Source organism: Urocitellus parryii, chromosome 15 (assembly GCF_045843805.1).
Source record: "Urocitellus parryii isolate mUroPar1 chromosome 15, mUroPar1.hap1, whole genome shotgun sequence".
Classification (NCBI taxonomy): Eukaryota; Metazoa; Chordata; class Mammalia; order Rodentia; family Sciuridae; genus Urocitellus; species Urocitellus parryii.
Window position 1 is genome coordinate 3,303,881 of NC_135545.1, and position 25,398 is coordinate 3,329,278.

Consider the following 25,398-nt stretch of genomic DNA (forward strand, 5'->3'; position numbering starts at 1 on the left):
GCAGCCCCCGCCCCCAAGTTCTCAGGTTCCAATATCACTAGGAATCAAGTTGGGATTCTTTTCTTCTTTTAATTGATGACAGTCCAGGGGATTGAATCCAGGTCTTTGGGCATACTGGGCAAGTGGTTTATCACTGAGGCACAACCTCAGGCTTTTTGATTTTTTTAAGACAAGGGGGGGTGGGTTGTGGCTGTGGATCAGCAAGAGTGTTCACCTAGCACGTGTGAGGCCCTGGGTTCGATCCTCAGCACCACATATAAATAAATAAATAAAATAAAGGTATTGTGTCCAAGTACAACTGAAAAAAAAAAAAGACAGGATGTCCCTGAGTTGCTAAGGGTATCACTAAATTGCTGAGGTTGGTCTTAAGTTTGCGATTCTCCACCTCTGGAGTCTCCAGGATCACAGCCTCCCTGAGGTTACGGGCATACACTGCCACCCCCAGCTGCCTCGGGATTCTTTGTTGTTTTGTTTTTTGAGGCAGGGTCTCACTAAGTTGCTTAGACCCTCATGAAGTTGCTGAGGCTGGCTTTGACCTTGTGATCCTCTTGACTCAGCCTCCCTAGTTGCTGGGATTATAGGTGTGCACCAGCAGGCCAAATTTGCCTGATTTTTTTTTTTTTTCAGTACTGAGGATTGAACCCAGGGGGACTTAACCCCTGAGCCATATCCTTAGCCCTTTTAATTTTTTTTTTTTTTTTTTTTTTTTTTTTACTTTCAGAGAAGGTCTGGCTAAATTGCTCAGGGTCTCACTAAATTGTGAAGCAAGCTGGCTTTGAATTTGGTGAACCTCCTGTTTCAGCCTCCCAGCTTCTGGGATTACAGGTTTGCACCATCACAACCAGCTGTCTCTGGATTCTTAAATTGTATTTAAAATAGTTCTTTTGGAACTGGATGTGATGGTACATGCCTGTAATTCCAGCAACTCAGGAGGCTGAGGTAGAAGAATCACCGATTCCAGGCCATCCTGGTCGATTTAGCAAGACCCAATCTCAAAATAAAAAATAGAAAGGGCTGGGGATGTTGCTCAGTGGCAGAGCACCCCTGGGTTCAATCCCCAATACCCCCCCCAAAAAAAAAATTCTTGTGGAAGAAAAGATGATTGATCAGAAGAGGAGACCAGGGGCTGGGGATGTGGCTCAAGTGGTAGTGCACTCGCCTGGCATGCGTGCGGCCCGGTTTCGATCCTCAGCACCACATACCAACAAAGATGTTGTGTCCGCCGAGAACTAAGGAATAAATATTAAAAATTCTCAAAAAAAAAAAAAGAAGAGGAGACCTGTTACCATGGACATGACAAAATGCCATCTACAACCCTAGATCTGTCCCCACACCTTTCCTCAAGTCAGCCTAAGAAGGCACATCTATGATGGCTCATGTTCTCTTTGAAAATAAGAGTAGACGGGAGCTGGGGTGGGATCCAGGATCCCAGACGTCCCCATGCTGAGTCTCAGAGAGTGTGCCGAGGGTTGAGAAGTGGGTGGGTTACCAGATTGGCTGCAGGGATCTCACAGGGATGAAGCACAGCCTGGGGGAACACACCCAGGCCCAGGTCCCCTGTGCTGGGAGTCCTGGGTGCAGGCCGACAGTCTACCACCGAGCCCCCTCCCAGCCCCCAGATGGCCAATTGTGTGTGTATTTTATCATAGTTTTAAAAACTCACAGAGAAGTCAGTTTCTGATGGCATCACTGCTGACAGGCTTCTCTGTGCCCTGCCCTGCCCTGCCCACTGGGCATTCCAGGAGATATTTGAGCAGGACAGGTCTCCACCCCAGCTCAGCTGGAGCCCACCCACCGACTCGGATCCAGAGCTCCAGGGCCTGCCCCAGAAGTCCAGTCCATCTCTAGGGTAACCCCTCTTCTGCAGAGGACAAGGCCTGCAGTTTCCCCAGCAGACTGTCAGCCTGGCCTGAGGGCGGAGAGATCTGCCTTCCGGGAGGAGAGTGGCTGTCACTGGGTGCTGCTGAGGAGGACTGGGTGGCGCATCCCGGTGTGAATTTGTCTTTCCGTTCATGGTTCCTGGCTCACAGAGCAGGTTATAGGAACTCAAAATTCTCTTCTCCAAAGAAGGTCATAGAAAGCCTGTTTTCCCCTGTCCTTTCTGTTATATAGATGACCATAAAAATCAGCTTTTCTGATAGTAGGTCTCATTTTTAAAAGGGGTCCTGGGCTGGCATGGTAGTGCATGCCTATAATCCCAGTGACCCGGGCGACTGATTCAGGAGGATCTCAAGTTCAGAGTCGGCCTCCATGATTTATTATTATTATTATTTATTGAGACCCTGTCTCTAAATAAAATATGTAAAGGGCTGGAGGTGTGGCTCAGTGATTTAGTGCCTTTGGGTTTAACCACCAGTTTGAAAAAAATAGAAAAAAAAAACAAAGAAGGTCCTACTCCATACAGGGAGGAATGCTTCCCTGAGGGGCCGGGAGGGCTGTGGAGAGTAGGGTGCCCTGGGTCCCCTCGGGTCAGCATGACGTCTCGCCTTTTTGCCCAATCTTTCAACATGGTTATCACGCTTCATTGTTGCCTGAACCCCAACAGGACAGGGTTCAGAGCTCAGGACACAGATGGCATGGAAGCCCAGGGGAGGAGGGACAAGAGCCAAGGAGGGTGGACAGCCCAGCTCCGCAGTTGCTTGCTCCTGAGCTCAGCCCTTGCTGACCCCAGCCGTGTACTGCTCATTTGTCTCCTTTACAATATCCTTTAAAACAAACTGGTAAATGTAGGCCTAGTGTCCCATCGAATTCTTCGAGCTGCTATGAAAAATGAATTGCGTTGGGAAGGGGTCAAGGCAGCGGCACCTGTTTGTAACTGCTAGGGCACAAGGTGAGAGGCCAGGATTGGTGAGTGGGTCCGATGCAGGCCATCCCTGGGGACTGAGCCCTCCACCTGGGGGTCTGATGCCAACCCCAGGTAGACAGGTCAGGACTGGTTTGGGTTAGAGGACGCCCAGCTGGTACCTGCAGAATGGATCGTGGGTAGGGAGAAGCCTGTGGCTCTGAGACCTGTTTCCTAGCTTGTCTGGCTTTGCATGTAACCTATCTAGAGATGTTTAAAACACATCAGAGGAGGCCCAGCTCCAAATTCCAATTCCTTTCCACTCGGCAAGCCAGGAAGCAAAGTGACCCGGGGTTCTTGGCTTGGAAGTGTGTGTGGTCTGAGTTGTCACCAAGCCCCACACGTGGAGGGAGGGTAATGACTACCCTCCGTGCCTGTGGAGCAGGCAGCCAAGAAGTGGGGGAGCTCCCACGTCAGCCGGCTCCCTCTAGCAGGGCGCATGCCCACGGGCTCCGGGGTGGCGTGGTTACTTCGTGCCAGGAGCTGTACTGCGAGCGGCCATTGGTCTCATCAAGTGACACCTGCAGAACTTTGAAAAGTGTAGAGGTTCTAACATAGCCCCAAGACCCCACAGCTTTGAGCTGGAGGGCTTTCACCAGCTGCTCCTGGAAACTTCTTGCTCCAAGGATACCTCTTAGGTCCGACTCCCCGGTGTGAAGTGAGCGTTTTTTTTTTTTTTTTTAGTGTTTTTTACTTGTAGCTGGACACAATACCTTTATTTTATTTATTTATTTATATGTGGTGCTGAGGACTGAACCCAGTGTTTCATACTTGCAAGATGCGTGCTGTACCGCGGAGCCCCAGGCCCAGCCCCAGCCCCAGCCCCAGCCCCCATGGAGCCTGCTTGGTGCCTTTCTGTCCTGTGTTTGCAGGGACCTTAGCATCCTCTGGGACTCTGCCAGAATGCCGTGGAAGGATGTGCACAGGTTTGGTCACAAGCTGGAACACAGGTGGCCACCAGTGCTGGTCTTGGGGTCTCCGAGTTGCTTGTGCTGCTGTGTGAACATTCTGGATCTTATGGCCTTGGTGTGAGCAGCGCCCTGGGAGCGGGCGTGTATGTCCTGGCTGGGGAAGTGGCCAGAGAAACAGCTGGACCAGCCACCATCATCTGCTTCCTGGTGGCCGCCCTGCCTTCTGTCGGTACTGTGGGGCCAGGGTACCGTGTCCGGTTCCACCTGTCTCTCCAGCTATGTGGGCCAGGTGCTGGCTGTCATCACTGGCTGGAACCTGGTACTCTCCTATGTCATCGGTGAGATCACAGGGCAATGAGGAAGCTAACAGGAACTGAGGACTCGGAGAGGGGGTTAGGGGATCCGAGTGGCTTCGACCCTCATCCGGGGCACTGTTGTTTAATGCAGGCTGGTCGCTGGGAGAGGGAGACCCCCGATGTCAGCCCACTTACTTGTCCTGCTTTCCCTAAGTGTCAGAACTAAGAAGTAGAACTGCTGGGCACCTTGGTGTGTGATGCCAGATTTGTGGGACCCTAATAGACCTCCAGGAGCCGAATCCGATGCAAGCACACAAGAGTCTTTATTGCGGGCTGGGGATGTGGCTCAAGCAGTAGCGTGCTCTCCTGGTGTGCATGCGGCCTGGGTTCCATCCTCAGCACCACATACAAACAAAGATGTCGTGTCCGCTAAAAACTAAAAAATAAAAAATATTTAAAAATTCTCTCTCTCTGTCTTTAAAAAAAAAAAATACTCGTTAAGAGTCTTTATTGCAAGCTCGAGCCTGGACTCACAGATGTTCCCATCACAGCGGTCTCAGGGAGTGAGTCCCGGTCCTTTGTTCAGTGACATTTTATAGGTTTTGGGGGGATACTCTATTCGTCACAACATCACACAGCAAATCATTCCATACCGCGGGAAAATCAAACAACATTGATTAGCACATTCACTGGTGGGAACAAGTTGGGTAAGGGTGATTGGTTAGTACAAGACAGGGGTTCCTTTGAACTGATTGGTTTAGGCCACGTGGGGTGTACGTGCTAAACTACATGGTTTCCCAACATGTTATCAACCACCATAAACTACTGGGGGGTCATCTGGCATTCTAGGTATTTTTCCTGGTCTCAGGCTGATTGGAGGTTTCTAGGGGGTTGCTATGGGTCCTCACCTAGCCTGACTGAGTCAGGGACACCTGGTGCAGCAGATCTTTACTGTTATTTACAGACAAACAACTCAGCAGGGTGGGTATGTGCCTAGGATTGCTCTGTGGGTTTTTCCAAGGACAAGGGTCACGCCCCCTTCCTTAGGACAGGCCTTGAGGTAGAAGCTGCTGTTATTTATTTATTTTTAAAAATGGAGTCACATGAGTTTCTCAGGTGCAGGCCTGTAATCCCAGCGACTGGGGAGGCTGGCGCAGGAGGATCGCGAGTTCAAAGCCAGCTTCGGCAACAGCGAGGGGTAAGCATCTCAGTGAGACCCTGTCTCTAACTAAAATACAAAATAGGGCTGGGGGGTGGCTCAGTGGTTAAGCACCCCCCTCTGGGTTCAATCCTCAGTAGCCACAACCACCAACTGGAACTACTGCCTGGGGCGGGGGATTCCTGTGGATGAGGGCGTAGGTGAGGGGACAAGGCCCCTAAGCTGCTCCCTCACTGTCTTGCCGTGTCTGCTCAGCTGTGCTGCTGGTGAGACTTGCCCAGAACGTTCATGTGGTGGGCAGTGCTGGTGGTGGGTCACTAGGTACATGCTCTGCTACTGAGCTGCACCCGCAGCTTACCTTGGCCCTCTCAAGAGAGTTTGACCCTCAACCTCCAAGCCCTCCCCATGGACTCTGCTGTTCCCTTCCTTCTTCCTCCCTCCCTTCCTTTTCCCACAGTCCTGGGGACGGAACTCAGGGCCTTGACATCCTGGTCAAGCACCCTACCACTGAACCCAGCCCCTTTCTAATCTTTTATTATTTTTATTCATTCATGTACTTTTTGGCATAAGTGGAAAACAGCCCAGGGGTGCTTTAGCACTGAGCTATATCCCCAGTCCTTTTTATTCAGAGACAGAGTCTTGCTCAGTGGCCCAGGCTGGCATCGAAGTGCCATCCTCCTGTCTCAGCTGGGATCACCCCTCTGTGCCCAGTAGTCTCTTCTCATTATGAATATAGTCAATGGTGCATCATGGGCGTCTGGAAGGGAATGTTCTTCCTCCCACCACTGCAGGAGCTGCCCGTGTGGCCCGGGCCTGGAGTGCCGCCATTGCCGTCTGACTGGGAACCACATCTCCCAGGACCTGGAGGGCAGCTTCTCTCTGCGCATGCCTAGTGTCCTGGCCTAGCATCCCGACTTCTTTGCTCTGGGGCTGGTGCTGCCGCTCACTGGCGAGGCAGGGTGTGGAATGAGACGGGCGAGGGCCTGGGGCCGGAAGGGCTGGAGGGCGGTGGAGATGGGGTGAGAGATCAGGCAGAGGCGGGTCTTCCCCAGCCCTGGCACCGGGAGCCCCGGGCCAGATCACTGCAGGGCAGCCCTGTGCACCGCAGGCTGAGTGGCATTCCTGGCTTCCACCACCAGGGGCCAGTAGCACCTCTCAGTGATGACAAGCCACATGTCTCTGGGGGACAAGACAGTGCCAAGCTCAGAACCAGTGACTTTGTTTCTTCTCTGGTACTGAGACCAAAGCTTGTTTAAAAAAATTGTTTTGGGATGGGGATGTGGCTCAAGCGGTAGCGCGCTCGCCTGGCATGCGTGCGGCCCAGGTTTGATCCTTGCACCACATACAAAGATGTTGTGTCTGCTGAAAACTAAAAAAATAAATATTGAAAAAAAATTCTCTCTCTCTCAAAAAAAAAAAAAATAAAAAATAAATAAGATAAAAAAATAAAATAAAAAAAATTGTTTTATTGTTGCTGGGAACTGAACCCAGGGCTTCGTGCATACTATGAGCTCTACCACTGAGTTAAATCCTCAGTCCCTGTTTTTAAATGTTGAATTAATTCAACAATTTAAAAAATTTGAAATTAGTTTTAAAAATTTGAAAAGTTTTTTGGGGCTGGGATTGTGGTTCAGCGGTAGAGCGCTCATCTAGCACATGTGAGGCCTTGGGTTCCATCCTCAGAACCACATAAAAATAAATAAACAAAATAAAGGTATTGTGTCCAACTACTTCTAAAAAATAAATATTTAAAAAAAATATTTAAAAAAATTTGAAAAGTTTTTAAAAAATGAGTTGAAATTCAATAATAAAATTAATCATTTTACCCTTTTGTTGTGCTGGTGATGGATCCCAGGGCCTCATGCATGCCAGGTAAAGGCTTTACCACTGAGCTACATCCCCAGAAAAATTAATTGTTTTAGGAAACTGGGGCCTAAACCCAGGGTGCTCTATCACTGAGCTATGTCCCCAAGGTTTTGCATTTTAATTTTGAGGCAGCATCTCACTAAGTTACCCAGGCTGGCCTCAAACTTCGGAACCTCCTACCTCAGCCTCTGCAGTCACTGGGATTAAAGAGAAGTCCCACTGTGCCTGGCCATTTTTAAATGAAATATCATTGTACATGTTTATGGTGATATATTGTGTATTACACTAAATATTGTACATGTTTAGTGTGATATATTGTTACAGTGTGATAATAAATGTAGAAAATGTGTATGATCAGATTAGGGTAACTGACATATCCATCATCTCAGATGTTTATCATTTCTTTGTATTGTGAAGAGCCTGGTGAGGTGGCCACAGGCCTGTAACCCCAGAGACGTGGGAGGCTGAGGCAGGAGGGTCACAAGTTTGAGGCCAGCCTGGGCAACTTAGGGAGGCCCTATGTCAAAAAACAAACAAGCAGAACTGGCATGTAGCTTGGTAGTAAGGCATCCCTGGGCTCAACCCCCAGTACCAGTGAATAAATGGATCTTCTTTCTTAGCAATTCTGACATACAGTTGGTGGTTGTCCACCAGTTTCCCTCCTGGGCCAGGGAAGAGCAGAAGCCATTCCTCCCACCCAACTGTGCCTTGTGGGCGACTCACCCTCCCCACCTGCCTGCCCTTACCAGGCCTTTGGGTCCTTTTTTCTGAACTCTCCGGCTGTTCCTCCCCACAGGACCCTTGGCCCCGGGAGCTTGAGAGTCGGTCCTGGTCAGCGGGCTGTTCACAGGCGGAAACTCTGGCTGAGCTTCATCAAGGGAGAGCTGCAAACCCGCAGCGCACAGGGAACGTCTGCACACAGGGGAGGTGTGCGCACAGGGGAGGAGTGCGCTCAGGGGAGGAGTGCGCTCAGGGGAGATGTGTGCACAGGGGAGGTGTGTGCACAGGGGAGGCCTGTGCACAGGGAACGTCTGCGCACAGGGGAGGTGTGCGCACAGGGAACGTCTGCGCACGGGAAGGTGTGCGCTCAGGGGAGGTGTGAGCTCAGGGGATGTGTGCGTACAGGGCAGGTTTGTGCCTTTCGGCCTGGATGGGACTCTCCCCGGAGCGGCCACCTGCTTCGATGCATTTATTGGTTTTGACAGCATGGCCACTATAGGTGCTGTGGCCGTCCCTCCCGAGGCCGCCGCGACATAGATCGGGCTGCCCTTTGGCTTAGAGCTGGTGGAGCCCGCCTGCTTTGGGGAGTGTGCGGGGTGGGGGGAGAGGGCCCTGTGCCCCTCTGTGTGTGTCCCCTGCAGGGGAGGAGGCCCGCCACCCTCAGCTCCGCTGTGTGACATGCTCTGGCGTCTCCTCCGCGCTCACTCCCAGGACGCCCTACTACCAGTAGGTCCCTGGGCTGCCGCCCTCCCCTTGGTACCAGTTCCATGCCCAGAGCCCGACCGAGGCTTTGTGCACGTGGGGTGGGCTCCTGCCCGGTAAGCCATGGCCATGGGCACCCTGTGTGCCCTTTCCTTCAGGTGGGTGCCAAGAGCTTTTCCCATCTGCTGTCGGGTTCTTAGGGTTCCCAGCCCTCAGGACTGAGACGGAGGGAGGGACCTGCCGCTCAGCACAAGTCAAGGCGGAAGCCCTGTTTCCACAGCTCCATGCCCTGAGCTGGTCCCTTTCCTCCTCCAGTCTCCTGGGGTCCGTGTTCCCTGAGCCTTGGGTGACCTGTGCCATGGCGGAGGATGGGCTGCTCTTCCTGAGACTCATGCCAGGTCACGCATGGCGCCCTGGCCACTCTCATTCTGGAATCCTCACAGGTGAGACAGCCCGAGCCTTCCCTGAGGGACTTCCTGAACTGGGATGTTTCCCCAGCCAGTTTCACCTTGTCCCCCTTCCCGCCTCACCCTTCTGGTGCCCTAATTCTAGCATCCATGGCCTTCCCCACGTCCCTTGGGTCCCTGCTGGCCTACTCCCTGGTGGCCTCTCTGTCCTGGTCCTCAGGTGAGACTCCCTCAGCCCTGACAAGCTTGCTGAGCCTGGCTGCCTGATGGTGGATGTGTGGGGTGGCTGCAGTCTCGCCCGCTCACCTCTCATCCAGGTGCAGCCAGAAGAGAACTCAAGTTCCTGCAAGAATGAGGAAAATAGAGGTGGACATGCTTGTGGTGAACCCTGGACAGAAGCAGCTCAGGAGCCTGTGTGTCCCCTCCACTGCCACCCGCCTCTGAAATCTGGCCAGCTGGTCTCTGATGTGCCTCCTTGCTTGGTGAGCTGCAGGATCACTTCTGGGTTCTGAAGCTGAGGGTGGGGTTGGGTTTGTGGGGATGTGGACAGGGGCCTTTTTTACTCGGCTCTGGAACTGGACCCGTCCTCCCCAGTGTCCCTTTCAGTCCCCCTGCTTACCATCCTGTGCCTGATCCTGGCCCCTGGGGCCCCAGCGCCTGTTCTCTGTAGACTCTGATTCCGTGACAGTGGCTGTGCTGCTGCTTATTGTTGGGGTGGTACTGGCCATCTGGAGACAGCCCCAGAGCAGCACCCCTCTTCACTTCAAGGTAGGAAACCTGCTGTCCCTAGACTACGCATCCTGGAGCACAGACCTGGGAGAACATGAAGGGAGCGGGCGCAGAAACCAGCAGTCGTTCACTGTCCCCGCCCTGTCTCTGGCACTCAGTGCTAATCCGTCCCTATCCCGTCTCTTCTGGAGTGCCCCATGGGGTCCCTGGCATGCTGGTCCTCCCACCCTGAGGGGGACGGGAGCTCTCAGATGGCTGGTGTGCTTGGGGACATGGCTTGGTCCACAGTTCCCTGTGCTGCCCGTCCTCCCCTGGGTATCATTGTGGGACCTGGCTGTGATTTGGGGTCTGGATGGCGATCGGTGAGGGGTCTTCTGGGGGAAGAGGGCTCCACAGTTCTCTATAGCTTCCCCCGGACCAATATCCAGCCTGACGTGGAAACCCTTGAGGCTAAAGCAGTGACTGCCTCCCACCTGGCTGTCCCACTTCCCCACTAGGATTGGCTCTGTTTTTGATTTGGGATCTGGCACAGCCTGGAGAAGAAGGAGCAACAGCCACCGGCCTCAGCTCCCCAGATCTCCCTGAAAACACCTCTAATGCTGAGTCCATTCGAGCTCAGAGAAGAGCAGCTCTGGGGCCCTGCAGGCGCCCCCTGGACCAGGACGGCCGGACCTGCTGGACTGTGAAGGCTGGGCGTGTTCAGAGCCCTCCAGCACCAGGGAGCAGAATGCCTTGGAAAGTGGTTTTTTTTTTTTTTTTAATATTTATTTTTTAGTTGTAGTTGGACACAATACTTTTATTTTTTTTTTTAATTTATATGTGGTGCTGAGGATTGAACCAGGGCCTCGCACGTTGCTAGGTGAATGCTGTACCACTGAGCCACAAACCCAGCCCCTTGAAAAGTTTTTTATTTTTGGGGGGGGTACCAGGGATTGAACTCGGGCACTTGACCACTGAGCCACATCGCAACCCTGTTTTGTATTTTATTATAGACAGGGTCTCATTGAGTTGCTTAGCACCTCGCTAAATTGCTGAGGCTGGCTTTGAACTCGTGATCCTCCTGCCTCTGTCATCTGAGCCGCTGGGATTCCAGGTGTGGGTCACTGTACCCGGTCTTGTTTATTCTTTTAGTTGACAAAAATTTTTGTACATGCATGACTCATGTCTTGACATCTATGGACTGGGAATGGCTAAACCGGGAGGGGACATATTCATTCCCTCAGGCACTTATTTTTTGGGGGGTGAAAACGTGGGGGATTGAACCTAGGGTGCTTTATCTTTGAGCCACACTCCCAGCCCCTTTATTTTGAGACAGTCTGGCTACATTGCTGAGGGCCTGGCTAAATTGCTGAGGATGACCTCCCTCTCCTGCCTCAGCCTCCCTCAGGCTCCCTCGTGGCTGGGTACGGGTGGGCGTGTGCTGCCACTGCTCCCGGCTTGTGAGAAACATCAAACTCCCCTTAGGGGTCTTTGCATATACAGTACATGGGCATTTGCCATAAGGCGGATGAACTTGGAGGACAGGCACAGGAAGACAATTATCCTATGTTCCCAATGAGGGACCTACAGGAGCTGCACTCAGAAGCAGAGAGGGGCAGGGGTGTCGTGCGGTGGCAGGACCCAGAGCCCAGCAGGCACTGGGTGGGGAAGCAGCAGAGAGCGTGGTGCCGAGGGGCTGGATCCAGTGAGCCGGCAGAGTGAGTTCAGGAGAACCGCGGGCACACAGCATGGTGGAGGTGCCTCTCATGTACAAGGGTCCGCCAGCCCTTTCTCAGCTTAAGACAGGATCTCACAAAGCTGCCCCCAATGGCCTGGAATGTGCGATCCGACTGCCTTGCCACCGTGGTGCCCGGCGCCACCTCCTGTCAGTCACCCAGGAGGCGCTCAGACTGCCTTTCTGCTCGGGAGCCTCACAGTCCTGTTTCTGCTCCAGCGTGGAGCACACCCCTTCCACTGACTTCCAGCCCCTCCTCACGTCACACGTGTCCCCTTGCCCTCCTCACTGCCCCCCCCCCCTGTTTATATAGAATTGGCAGGAAGGGCAGTACCCACCCATTAATGTAGCTCTGGGTGGCAAAGAGGGGCCCCTGGGTCCATTCTGCTGTGGCTGGCTTAGAGTCCATAGAGAAGGGGGTACTAGGAAGGATGGTGGCCTCTACGAGGCTGTCTGGTGTGGCACATGGTCCAGAAAGGAACTGCCTTGAGGCCTGGGTCTGACCCTTACCCGAACATGCTCCCTCAAGGACTCAACCTGTCACTTAGCCAAACAGTGAGCACTAAGTAGCTCTAGCTGACATGCAGCCCCAACCCTGAGAAGAGTCAAACGTAAGCCCTGCTCTGATCTTGCTCTGGAGCCTTTGCCCACCTCCACAGGACACCCCAGGGCCCAGACACGGCTGTCTGCCCTGTGCCGAAGGGTCTTCCACCGGCTGGGGCAGCTCCCCGGCACCTCCCAGGCCCCCTCCCAGCTTCTGAGCCCCACCCCCAGCCCGCCCTCATCACTCTCCCAGAACCTGGCCCTGAGCTCTGGTAGTTGGTCCCCATGGCCCAGGCTCGCTCTCCTCTCTCCGACCCCAATGCCCCGTACACAAGCCCTCACAGTCTCAGCTCCTGCTCGGTGCTTGGCTTTCCCCAGAGACAACCTGTACCTCACTTCAGGAGCTTGCGGTGGGTGGCTCAGGTCCCTTCTGAGACTGACTGCTCTCTCAGGCCTCCCGGGAGAGCTGGCCTGGCTCCTTCCCCAGGACAGCCACTTGCCTGCCTCCTCTGCAAGGCTATGGGCAGCCCTAGCTCCTCCCCAAGAGTCCAGCTCAAATGTGCCTTTAAAAATTTCTTTATTAGTATTTTTTGACAAATAATTGAATTACACTTTTTACTGTATACATTTACAGAGTACAAAGGGATGTTTTGATACGTGTATACAATGTGGAATGACTGAATCACACACGTCCTCACCTCACTTGTCCTTCGTGGTAAGACACCTGAAGTACAGTCTCAGCTGCTGTGACTTTGACCTGTGCCATCCGGCGCCCCCGTCTTCACTGGCACTGTACTTGGAGAGCCACAATGCTGAGCTTGTTTCCATGTGCTTCCCCGGGGCTGAGCCTTCTCGGTGAAGTGCTTACTCTTCCCCTCTTAGCTGGTCTGTTTTCTGAGTCCCTCGTAGGTGCATGCAGAGTGAGCATCTGCTTGCCCTTTCTCCATCTTGCGGCATCATTTCACAGGCCTTGCACTTAACCTTTTATGTCCATGCCTTCTGTGCACCGACATGACTGTCCAGCCCAAGATGTGACAGTCATCTTCTGTGCTCTCTGAAACCTAGATGTTCGATTATCTCTTCTAAACTCACTGCACTCCAGGTGGTCTTGATAACTCACTAAGAACACTAATGGTGATGATCACAAGAACAATAGGTGATAAATACTGATCTGAAACAATACCCCAGATACATTTTCAGAGAGTTTACAAGTACCAAACATTTAATTTCCACATAGCAGTTTTAGGTAGGTGTGATTATCCCTGTGTACAAACAATGCACGTAACATACATTCTACAAATATAGACGGTCTGGATATACAGATATTTCAACTTTCATCTTTTTAACATAATGTGCAAGAAGTGTACCCAAAACAGCCAAGGTTTTTCAACTTCACAATGGTGTGAAAGAGTATCCAATAGAGCCACTGATTTAGAACTTCACGATGGCAGAAAGCGTACCCAGTAGAGCCATGATTTAGAACTTCACGATGGCGGAAAGCGTACCCAGTAGAACCACTGATTTAGAATTTCAAGATGGCAGAAAGCTACCCAGTAGAACCACTGATTTAGAACTTCACGATGGCGGAAAGCTACCCAGTAGAACCACTGATTTAGAACTTCACGATGGCGGAAAGCTACCCAGTAGAGCCATGATTTAGAACTTCACGATGGCGGAAAGCGTACCCAGTAGAACCACTGATTTAGAACTTCACAATGGCGGAAAGCTACCCAGTAGAACCACTGATTTAGAACTTCACGATGGCGGAAAGCGTACCCAGTAGAACCACTGATTTAGAACTTCACGATGGCGGAAAGCGTACCCAATAGAACCACTGATTTAGAACTTCACGATGGTGGAAAGCGTACCCAGTAGAACCACTGATTTAGAACTTCACGATGGCGGAAAGCTACCCAATAGAACCACTGATTGAGAACTTCCTGATGGCGGAAAGCTACCCAATATGGCCACTGATTTAGAACTTCACGATGGCAGAAAGCTACCCAATAGAACCACTGATTGAGAACTTCACAATGGCGGAAAGCTACCCAATACGGCCACTGATTTTAGAGCTTCCCAATGGTGGGAAGTGTGCCCAAGAGAACCACTGATTTTAGAACTTACCAGTGGTAGAAAGTGTGCCCAAAAGAATCACTATTTTAGAGCTTCCCAATGGTGGGAAGTGTGCCCAAGAGAACCACTGATTTTCACTTTCTATATAATATTTAATAAGTTAGATGAGACATTCACCACTATTATTGAATACCCTTGGTGTTAGATGATTTTGCCCAACTTAGGCTAATGGGAGTGTTCTGGGCACATTTCAGGTAGGCTGGGCTGACCTACAACGTTTGTTGAGTCAGGTGTATTAAATGCAGTTGTGAATGTCTTTTCAAGTAGGGTGGGTTTGTTGGGATATGACCCTACTGTGTGCCAAGGAGCATCTGTAATGCACAGGCGATGAGCAGAGTGCTGTGTGTCTCACTGGGGGTAGAGGTGGATGGTGATAACTGGCAGGGGACGGGTCATGGCTGACGGCCTCCTCACGTTACATCAGCAGAGTTGTTCCTAGAATGAACCTCAAACATAAAAAAGATGGAATGGTATTGGCAAGCTCTGTGCATTTGCTCAGCCAACCTGTCCAGTAAAAATGACTGAGCATGTCATACTCATTAAGAAAAGTGACTTCTCCAACTCTCCAAGTTGGCCTCTAGTGTGACTTGTGATGTTCTGTAATTAGAAGGATGACCAGTGAAGGCTTTCTTATGTTAAATTAAATCATGGGTTTCCCTCATGTTGAGGAAGGAGTGAATGCAGGAGGGAGGCCTTGGTGTGTCATGTGTGTTGGCAGGTTTCAGCTGTTATGTGTCTTCTGATGCTCTCTAAGATGGTTCGCATGGTTGAATACCTTTCCACAATCCTTACACGTGTACGACTTTGCAATATGTGTTTTCTGATGCTGTGTGAGCTGATGGCCGTGACTAAAGGCCTTCCCACACTCCATACACTTATAGGGTTTCTCTCCTGTATGAATTCGCTCGTGTTTGACAAGGCTTGACCCATAAATGAAGGCCTTCCCACACTCCTTACATTTGTAAGGCGTCTCCCCGGTGTGGATTCTCTCATGCTGAGTGAGGTGGTAGCCGCAGTTGAAGGCCTTCCCGCACTCGGTGCACTTGTAGGGCTTCTCACCCGTGTGGATTCTCTCGTGCTTCACCAGACTCGAGCCCCAGCGGAAGGCCTTCCCACACTCCCGGCACTCGTGAGGCTTCTCCCCAGTGTGGATCTTCTGGTGCTGGGTGAGGTAGTTGACCCGCGTGAAGGCCTTCCCACACTCTTGGCATTCATAGGGCTTCTCGCCAGTGTGGATCCTCTTATGCTGGATGAGGCTGGAGCCGCAGATGAAGGCCTTGCCGCAGTCCTTGCACTCGTAGGGCTTCTCCCCGCTGTGGATCCTCTTGTGCTGGATGAGCTTGTACAGACGGCTGAAGGTCTTCCCACAGTCTTTGCACTCGTAGTCTTTCTCCCCGGTGTGAAACCGCTGGTGCTGAGTGAGCTCATCGCCGCGCCTGAAGGCCTTGCCGCAGTCCTTGCACTTGTAGGGCTTCTCCCCGGTGTGGATCCTCCTGTGGATGACGAGGCTGGAGCCCCAGCGGAAGGCCTTGCCGCAGTCCTTGCACTCGTAGGGCTTCTCCCCGGTGTGGATCTTCTGGTGCTGAGTGAGCTGGTTACCCCAGCGGAAGGCCTTCTTACACTCCTTGCACTCGTAGGGCTTCTCGCCCGTGTGGATCTTCTGGTGCTGACTGAGTTGGTAGCCGCGGCTGAAGGCCTTGCCGCACTCCTTACACTCGTAGGAGCTCTCCTTGCCGTGCGGCCGGGCGTGGGGTCGCGGAGGGGTGCGGTCTCTGCTGGCAGGCGCCTTTCTCGAGTTGACTTTTACTCGACTGCGATGTCTCTCTTGAGAGCCCTGTGGGACTTCAGACTCACCTTCAGGCATCCTGGTCAGGGGATGAGACTGACTCTTGCTACCTGAATTCCTTTTGTGAAGACTCATTTTGTAAATACTCTTCTGTATAGCTAAGCTCTTAGCCTCATAGGATGATTCCAAATCTGAAAGAAAAACAACATATTTTCTTTACAGGAAAACAAAATCAAACCTAACCCCAAGCCAAAAACTAAAGGCCTTCAGTAGAACAAACAAGGGTCCCCCAGAGCTCCCGGTGATGCAGATTCTACTCCTGGCACCTCAACAGTCAAAGGGGAAGCACTGGAGCCATTGCCACTAACACCAAACAGGAAGAGCTTGTTGGTGGCCAAGCCCCGTCGTTTCCTGTCAGCTGACACATTTCAGTAAAAGGAGTTAGAGGGAAAAATCTCAAAAGTGAAGATGAAACAAGAATACTCTGTGGATGATGTGATGGCATTCCTAGAGAATCCAAGAAAATCAAACGCCGCAGAACGACTGTGAAACAACACAAACATGTGGTTGGAGAGCTGTGCTTTTATACTCAGCCATAAAAAAGAATAAGCTTCTAACCTTTGGGCAACACGGAGGAGCCTAAGATGAGCCAGGCACAGAAAAACCAATGTCACACGTTCTCTCTCACGTGGAAGCTCCAGGAGGCAGTGGGTACCAGAGGTGGCGGGGGTGGAGGGAGGTGGGTGAGGTTGGCAAAGGGGCACAAGATTGCCGTTGGACAAGGAGTGTGTTCTGGTGCTCCACACCAGTATAGGGGAACTATCGTTAATCATGACTTATTGTATATGCCAAAGTAGACACAGAACAGAGGACTTACATGCTTTGGCTACAAGCAAAGGATAAATGTTTCAGGTGATGGATGTGCTAATTATCTTGATCTGATCACTATTACCACGTACATGTATCAAAATATCACCCTGGAGCCATGTGTGGGGTGTGTGCCTATAATCCCAGCGACTCAGGAGGCTGAGGCAGGAGGATCGTGAGTTCAAAGTCACTGTCAGCAACTTAGCGAGGTCCTAAGCAATTCAGTGAGACCCTGTCTCTAAATAAAAAATAAAAAAGGGTTGGGGATGTGAATCAGTGGTTAAGTGCTCCTGGGTTTAATCCCCAATAACTACCCCCCAAAAACCCAAATAACCTTGGGTCTGAGGTAGATCCTCAAAGTACCAAAGACCATTAAGAGCAATTAACATGGTAGCCTAAGGTAAAGCTTCATTTCTTTGAAGATGGCCATGGAATAAATACCCCAGAATTCCAATTCACCCCGTGGTGACTAAGGCAGAGAGATACACAGGAGGCCAGACAAAGGTGGGAAGATAAGTGGCAGATGGGAAGATGAAGTGTGTAATGTGCTCTTCCATACTGCGAAACTCAGAACGTTCCCTTGGGAGCAGAGGCAGACATTTGGCGAGTCTCTTGAAAGGTGTTCCTGAAAATCAGACATTCCAGGCAGCAGAGTCCAGGACAGGGAGGCGACGACTTACTCAGTGAGACCAGGTTGCTGTAGTTCTCCAGCATGACATCCCAGTACAGGTCCCTCTGGGCAGAGGTCAGACAGGCCCACTCCTCCTGAGAGAAGTCTATGGCCACATCTGAAAATGTCACCGAACCCTGCAAACAGGACGAGAGACAGAAAGGGCTTCAGGATGAGAGAAGAGACAGTGGCTTCCCTGGGGTGGGTCACAGGAAGGCTGAGGCACCAGTGCCTGGGGGCAGGACCCTGTGTGCCCCCACACTGAGCCCTGCTGAGGCACGGGAAGCAGCCCACACCCTGACCTGCACCTGCCCAGGAGGAGCAGACAAGGCAGTCCCAGCTGTCCTTGAATTCACAGCAGAGCCTGCCAGAGTCTGGTAAATGCCCGACCAGTGTGGGTTCCCACAGTATCCCCCCCCCCCCCACTTTTTGGGGAATATTTTTAGTTACAGATGGACACAATATTTATTTATTTATTTAATTTTATCCATCTATCTATCTATCTATTTATTTATTTATTTATGATGCTGAGGATCAAACCCAGTGCTTCACATGTGCTAGGCAAGGGCTCCACCTCTGAGCCACAACCCAGGCCTCTCCTTTTTTTTTTTTTTAAATCAGGTCTTTTATTTTAGAAGACAGGGCTTGGCATATTTTAATGTTTTCAAGCCTCAAATTTTTTGCCAGAGCCGACTTTAAACAGAGCAATGTAATGACAAAAGCTAATTCAGGTACAGTGGCTCATGCCTGTAATTCCAGCTATTTGGGAGGCTGAGGCAGGATGATTGCAAGTTCAAGGTCAGCCTTAGCAACAGCAAGACCCTGTCTCAAAAATAAAATAGGGCTGGGGGTGTAGCTCAGAGGTAGAGGGCCCCTGGCTCACTTTCCAATACTGGGGGAGGGAACGTGATTTGTGTCCACAGGCCCTCCTCATAGCCACATCCAATTCTGCCCAACTGTGAAAGCCCCCCAGACCGGCATCTCACTGCATGCTAAGACTGAGATCGGCGGATCTGAAAGTTCCCTCCTGTGCACCCAGAAAGCAAGATCAGCGGAGAATCTGTCTCCTCTTGAGGTCAAGTGGGACCAACATATTTAAGGCAGCAAGCTACAGACAGGACTGAGCACCCCTCAAGAGGCTTTGTTCCTGCATCACTTCAACAGTTCTCTGGAGAAAAAACCGAGTGTACGGGAGACGGAGTCAGCAGCTCAGGACAATTCACAACGATCCCACAAGCCTGACTGTCATACTCCAAGAATGAAAAGTAATACGCTCTTACGTGGGCCATGGCGTCAGACCTCTGGGCTTGACTGGCCATCTTGGGATTTCTTCCACTGGAGACACAGAATCTGGGGGGTCAGAATGAAAAAGGAGAATGAGAAAAGGAATGAAAAAAGAGACATAAAAACCACCTGCAGTTTGGGTTTCCAAATGACCTAATGTGACCTCACTCCTCACCCTCTCTTCCCAACATGCACGTGAACATGACACCCTGGGGAAGGTGGAGGGGTACTGGACAAATCCAGGCCCCCCAGGAGCCCAGAGCCCAGCTGCACATGGCCACGGCCACCAGATTCTGTTCTGTGAGGTAACCTGTCATACCTGAGAGGAACGCCTTTCTTTGTTTCAGGTGGGGGCTGACCACACTGGAGAGAGCAACCGGCGATTCAGGGTGGACTGGGAGACACGGAAGCAGCTGATCTGGAGACTGAAATTAACCATACAGAAGATGAGTTGTGTCTCCAGGCTGAAGTCCACTACAGGACCACAATGCCTAATCCAAACCTGGATGACAGTACCAACTCATAGTGTGGAATAAAAAGATTATAAGCCATAACCGTCTCAATTATAAGGAAGATAATCAACCCAAACACCTAGTCATACATAATGATGGATGTAAGGTAGCTGTTGTTATGGAGGGTCAAGAACATTACACATCCATTTAGGTTTCTTTCTTTCTTTTTTTTTTTTTTGTGGTGCTGGGGATTAAACCCAGGGCCTTGCTCATGGTAGGCCAGTGATATCCCAGGTCCCATTTAATGTTTTCATAAAAGAAAGTCAAGTCTGCCCTTTCCCATTTGTTCTTAGGCTGAAGTTTGTGCTGTTCAAAATTGCTGCCTATATAATCAACACTAAAAACTTTCAGAACCTGATCTCAAGAATAAACTCTTAATCAAATTAGCAAAGGAAATTCTGATATATTACAGAAAACATGCTCCCTCCCCACCAGCACCCAGGGGAACAGAGACATGATTCTGCATCGAAAATCAAGCTCAGAGACTGATCTGAGAAGATGACAGCTTGAGAAATTAGCATCGAGTGAACAGCTGCATTGAGCGTTCTAAAGTGACAAGGGAGACTAGTGTGACTTTTGTTTGTTTCCTTTGTGGTGCTGGGGATTAATCCCAGGGCCTCATATGTGCTAGACAAGTGCCAAACCACTGAGCTATATCCTAGCTGTTTTTATTTTGAAATGGTATCTCGCTAAGTTTCTCAAGCTGGCCTTCAAATCTGGGATCCTCCTGCCTCAGCCTCCTCAACTGCCCAGATTACATGTGTATGTATGAACATTTTAATTGCTGCAACCCTATTCTTCTGTCCTGGAAATGTTACTTATATTGCCCACATCTATTACTTGTGTTCATGAATCTTGCAGGTGTAATTTGTTCAGTCCCTACTTGTAAAGTACCCAGTGATATTGTAGCATTGTTCATCAGCACATACTGGGATGTTCTGTGAAAAAAAAAAACAACATTAAAATCCTGAATTTAATTATGAACGACTGTTGGGAGGTCTGGAACATACCAAAATTTTAAAAGTGGTTTTCTCTGAATGGTACAATTAGAATTTTTTTTTTTTTTTTTAGATGGGGTTTTGTACGTTGCCTAGGCTGGGATGGAACTTGTGATTCTCCAGCTTCAGCTTCCCAGGTAGCTAGAGTTACAGGCATGGCCACTGTACCTAAGGATTGTGTATAATTTAAATTTCTTCTTTATGAGCTCCCTAGGGGTCTCAATTATTTTATAGCAGGTCAGTGTTAATTCCATTGTAAGAAATAACATGAAGAATAAAAAGGAGCCTTGGGGTGTAGCTCAGTAGTAGAATACTTGCCTAGCATGTGGGAGGCCCTGGGTTCAGTTCTCAGCCACACACACACTCACTCACACTCACACAGCTTGCCTACAAAAAGGGTCACATTGGTAGGGAGCAGGTACACTGGAGTCACTGGTCAAACTCTGAATAGACAGGTCTGTGTCAGGCATCATTGTCTCAAAGATATCCACATGGTAATTCTGGCACTGTGAATGTCACCTTAATGGCAAAGGGAAGTTAGAGTTGCAGATGGACTTACAATTGCTAGCCTTTGAACTTTAAAATAGGGATGATTATCCAGAATTGTCTCAGTGAGCCCAATGTAACCGAAAGGATCCATAAGCAAAGGGGGGGGGGTTAAGAAGAGAAAGATGTGATGGCAGAAGCAGGGTCAGAATGAGGTGACAGGAAGGACTTGTCTTTGTTGGTAAAAGAAGGGTCAGAAGCCACACAGGGCCAGCAGCTGCAGGAACCCTTACTAGGAACATGACCAGAGCTCTGCCAACACCTTGGTCTCAGCTCAGGGAGGCTGATTTCAGATGTGTGACCACTAGGGCTCTGTTACCAGTAAATCTATGGTAATTTTTTACAGCAACAAAGAAATTCGATATAAGGCCTAATATTGCAAAAAGGGTGTTGCTAAAATCATTATCACCTTCCTGTCCTGGATTATCTTTTCCCTGTCTTTGGAACACAAATCAGACCCTGAGCAAATAATGTAGCCAAGTTGCCTCTGCAGACTCCCTGCTGACTGAATGCTGTGTCCAATCAAAATGCCTAAATTGAAATCCTGTCCCCCAAGGTGAAGGACCAGGAGTGGGGCCTTTGTAAGTGATTATGTCAAGAAGGTGGGATCCTCATAAATGGCATTAATGCATTTACAAAAAGGATCCTCAAGCCCTGAGCTCTCTTTATGCCATGTGAGGACACGGTAGGAAAGGGCAGTCTGCAATTTGAAGGCCTCACTCCAACGCAACCAGGTTTTCACCCTTATCTTGGCCTTCTAGCCTCAAAACTGCAAAACACACATCTGTTTTTTTTTTTTTTTTAGCCATCCAGACTGTGCACTTTTTAATTTATTATTATTATTTTTTAGTTGTAGTTGGACATAATATCTTTATTTTATTTATTTATCTTTATGTGGTGCTGAGGATTGAACCCAGTGCCTCACACGTGCCAGGCAAAAACTCTACTACTGAGTTAAAACCCCAGCCTGAAGATACATTTTCTGTTTTTGATGCCAGTGATTGAACTCAGGGGCACTTGGCCACTGAGCTACATCCTCAGTCCTATTTTGTATTTTAGTAGGGTCAGGGTCTCACTGAGTTGCTAAGTGCCTTCCATTGCTGAAGCTGTCTTTGAACTCGTGATCCTCCTGTCTCAGCCTCCCTAGCTGCTGGGATTATAGTATGCGCCACTGCACCTGGCCCAAAGACACACTTTCTTAATGCCATGGAATCACAGTTTTTCTTTAAGGGGGAAAACACTGACATATTACTGTATAACAAACACTACTGTATAATAAACATGGTATATGTGTGAGTGCATTTTACAATTTTGGAAAGTTATAGATGGAGCTCAAGGAAGGGCCTCAGGCTGAGCTTCCTGTGCTGGGCTGTCTGAAGCTCTGGTTCACTGTATGACCTCTTAGTATACAGTCACATTCACATGGATGTGGCTCACTGTCTGTGAACACCTAGGCTCTCCACACAACCTCTAAAGCTGGCATGTCCTGAGCACTTATGCTTTAGGGGGCCTCAATATGTTTTTAAGTGTATTAAAAAATTTCATCCTCATCACAACTCTATTTTCAGAAAGCTAAAAAAGGTAGGAAAAAGATGGGTGTGGTAGCACACACCTGTAATCCCAGTGGCTTGGGAGGCTGAGGCACGAGGATCGCAAGTTCAAAGCCAGCCTCACCAAAAGCTATGTGCTAAGCAACTCTGCAAGATCCTGTCTCGAAATTAAAGGGCTGAGGATGTGACTCAGTGGTTAAGTGTCCCTGGGTTTAATCCCTGGTTAAAAAAAAAAAAAGCAGAGGCAAGAACAATATGCTCTTGATCAACACCTTTAAGTCTCTTGTTAAGATCTAGGGAAAAATCATTCAAAACCAAGACATGTAACTCACCTGAACCTTGACTTCAGGATGTGTGATTAGTCTTCCAATGGAGGATGCTTTCTCTTTAGCTGGACTGGGGAGAGAGGAAAACAAGAATGAGGCACCAGGGTCTTTCTGCTGCACAGGCTAACACAGAAAACACACTCGAGGTACACCTGTCCCTAGGTCCCGAATGTCTGAGTTCCCTGAGCACCAGGCTCAAACACTAAGGTTCTGGAACGTGACGCAGCTCTGCTGGCTCAGGGTCATCTCCCATCACCTAAAACCCCCGCACTTTTAGGCCATCTGCTTTCGTCCAGGTAGCCCGTGGGGAGAACACTTAGGACTCTGAAACTGTCATCTCACGACCATGGCTTTGTCCTGGTTGGTCATTTTCATAAGGAGATTCAGGCTCTGATCTCTGTCCCCTGGGGCCCATTGCTCTCAGGTAGGTACTACTCAGTAGAAGCAGGAAGGAAACAAACTATAGGTGGCAAGATCACACATCTGTCATCACCAAAAATGCCATCTGCTGAAAAGCCACCCCAAAAGCACAAAGCCGTGCCAGACATGGTCTCACAAACCTACACCCCACCACGGACTGTACCTCGGCGCGTCACACCCACCGGCTCGGCCTGTCACACCTCGGGACACGGAGACGCTCGGCAGCAGCCCACACACCTGTGGCTCCCGGAGTGGAGTGGTGGCTCCGGACGGACGGACGCTTCCCGCCTCCCGCTGCCTGCGCAGCAGTGGACAGCAGTCCACACGGTGGAGCAAGTGCCTTAACCTCTGCTGGGCGCCCCGCAGCCCGCTGACGCACACAGCCCACCTGCGTCACCGTTACCGGGACACAGCTCCGCGTCAGGGCTGCACGCCCCCACACAACATGTTGCTGGCGGTCCCTGCGACCCCGGGCCAGGACAGGCGCATGCGCAGAGCTCGGAGCCCCCCCAGGCCTCCTGGTGCGCGCGCACACACCCAGCAACACACGAGAACACGCTCGTTCCACTCCTGTCTTGGGCCTCTGGGGGACGCTGCCCCGTGACATCGGAACTGCCCTCGCTGCAGAGTGTGCGTTTCCATGGCACCCAGGCCTCGCACCGCTTCCCAGCATGCAGCGGGGCCGCGCGGGAGGGGCCGCGGCAGAGCTGCGCTGGACATCCCACCCCCGGCCAGGCGGCGGGGCCCACCGAGAAGCAAGAGGGCTGCAGACACAGGGCCACTGTGACGCGGCGAGGCCCTGGCCAGTGCAGGCGGCTGTCCGCAGGTGGGGCTGGCCAGCGAGGGGGACGCTGGGCAACAAACCAGGCAGTGCAGCCTGCGGTGGTGCCCAGTGCAGTCCACGTCGCAGTAGGTGTGACTCAGTAGGTGGGAGGCCATATCAAGTGCACCAGGGACGTGTACAGGTTTATACAAAGCCACATTTTCTATTAAGGACTCTCATCCTCGAAAAGGGGGCGGGGCAGTAAAACACCGTGTCCCTGAATGCCCCCCCTTCCTAAACCTATGTATTTTGATTTGTCCTTTTTAGATGACAGTAGAGTGCATTTTGACATACATTCGTAGACCATAACTTCCCATCCTTTTTTTTATTGGTTATTCAAAACATTACAAAGATTGCAGAAATCACATCGGTTACACATCCACATTTTTACATCATGCCATAATAGTAACTGTTGTATTCTGCTACCTTTCCTATCCTCTACTATCCCCCCTCCCCTCCCCTCCCCTCCTCTCTCTCTACCCCATCTACTGTAATTCATTTCTCTCCTTATGTTTTCCCATTCCCCTCACAACCTCTTATATGTAATTTTGTATAACAATGAGGGTCTCCTTCCATTTCCATGAAAATTTCCCTTTTCTCTCCCTTTCCCTCCCACCTCATGACTGTTTAATGTTAATCTTTTCCTCCTGCTCTTCCTCCCTGCTCTGTTCTTAGTTGCTCTCATTATATCAAAGAAGACATTTGGCATTTGTTTTTTAGGGATTGGCTAGCTTCACTTAGCATAATCTGCTCTAATGCCATCCATTTCCCTGCAAATTCCATGATTTTGTCATTTCTTAGTGCTGCGTAGTACTCCATTGTGTATAAATGCCACATTTTTTAAAATCCATTCATCTATTGAGGGGCATCAGGGTTAGTTCCACAGTCTAGCCATTGTGAATTGTGCTGCTATGAACATGGATGTGGCAGTATCCCTGTAGTACGCTCTTTTAAGGTCTTCAGGGAATAGTCCGAGAAGGGCAATAGCTGGATCAAATGGTGGTTGCATTCCCAACTTTCCCAGGAATCTCCATACTGCTTTCCATATTGGCCGCACCAATTTGCAGTCCCACCAGCAATGTACAAGAGTACCCTTTTCCCCACATCCTCGCCAGCACTTGTTGTTATTTGACTTCATAGTGGCTGCCAATCTTACTGGAGTGAGATGGTATCTTAGGGTGGTTTTGATTTGCATTTCTCTGACTGCTAGAGATGGTGAGCATTTTTTCGTGTACTTGCATAACTTCCCATTCTTGAGGTTGTACATGATGTGGAGTTACACTGGTCGTGTGTTCACGTATGAACATAGGAAAGTGATGTCCGATTCATTCTACTGTCTCTACTATTCTCATCCCCCTTCCCTTCTCATCACTCCATTTGTCTAATCCAATGAACTTCTATCCCCACCCCCTCTTATTGTGTTAGCATCTGCGTATCTTCATATCAGAGGGAACAACCAGCCTTTGTTTTTTTGGGACTTGCTTATTTCACATAGCTCGATAGTCTCCCGTTCCATCCATTTACCAGCAAACACCATAATTTTATTCTTCTTTATGGCTGAGTAATATTTCATTGTAGGTGTGTGTGTGTGTCT

The 25,398-nt window shown here is 50.2% G+C and overlaps 1 protein-coding gene and 1 pseudogene across 1 annotated transcript; one reads left to right on the forward strand and one right to left on the reverse strand.

Annotated features, from left to right (window-relative positions):
- Positions 1 to 3,745: 3,745 nt before the first annotated feature.
- On the forward strand, positions 3,746 to 7,941 carry LOC113177743 (cationic amino acid transporter 3-like; annotated as a pseudogene).
- A 4,596-nt stretch (positions 7,942 to 12,537) lies between these two features.
- On the reverse strand, positions 12,538 to 23,245 carry Znf331 (zinc finger protein 331). Its single transcript, XM_026382265.2, has 6 exons — positions 23,219 to 23,245; positions 22,568 to 22,631; positions 18,949 to 19,054; positions 18,626 to 18,695; positions 17,356 to 17,482; positions 12,538 to 15,999 (listed from the first exon to the last, which is right to left on the reverse strand). The coding sequence occupies exons 4-6, from the start codon at positions 18,662 to 18,664 to the stop codon at positions 14,744 to 14,746; spliced, it is 1,422 nt and encodes a 473-aa protein (XP_026238050.1). The 5' UTR covers positions 18,665 to 18,695; positions 18,949 to 19,054; positions 22,568 to 22,631; positions 23,219 to 23,245; the 3' UTR covers positions 12,538 to 14,743.
- Between the last annotated feature and the right edge of the window lie 2,153 nt (positions 23,246 to 25,398).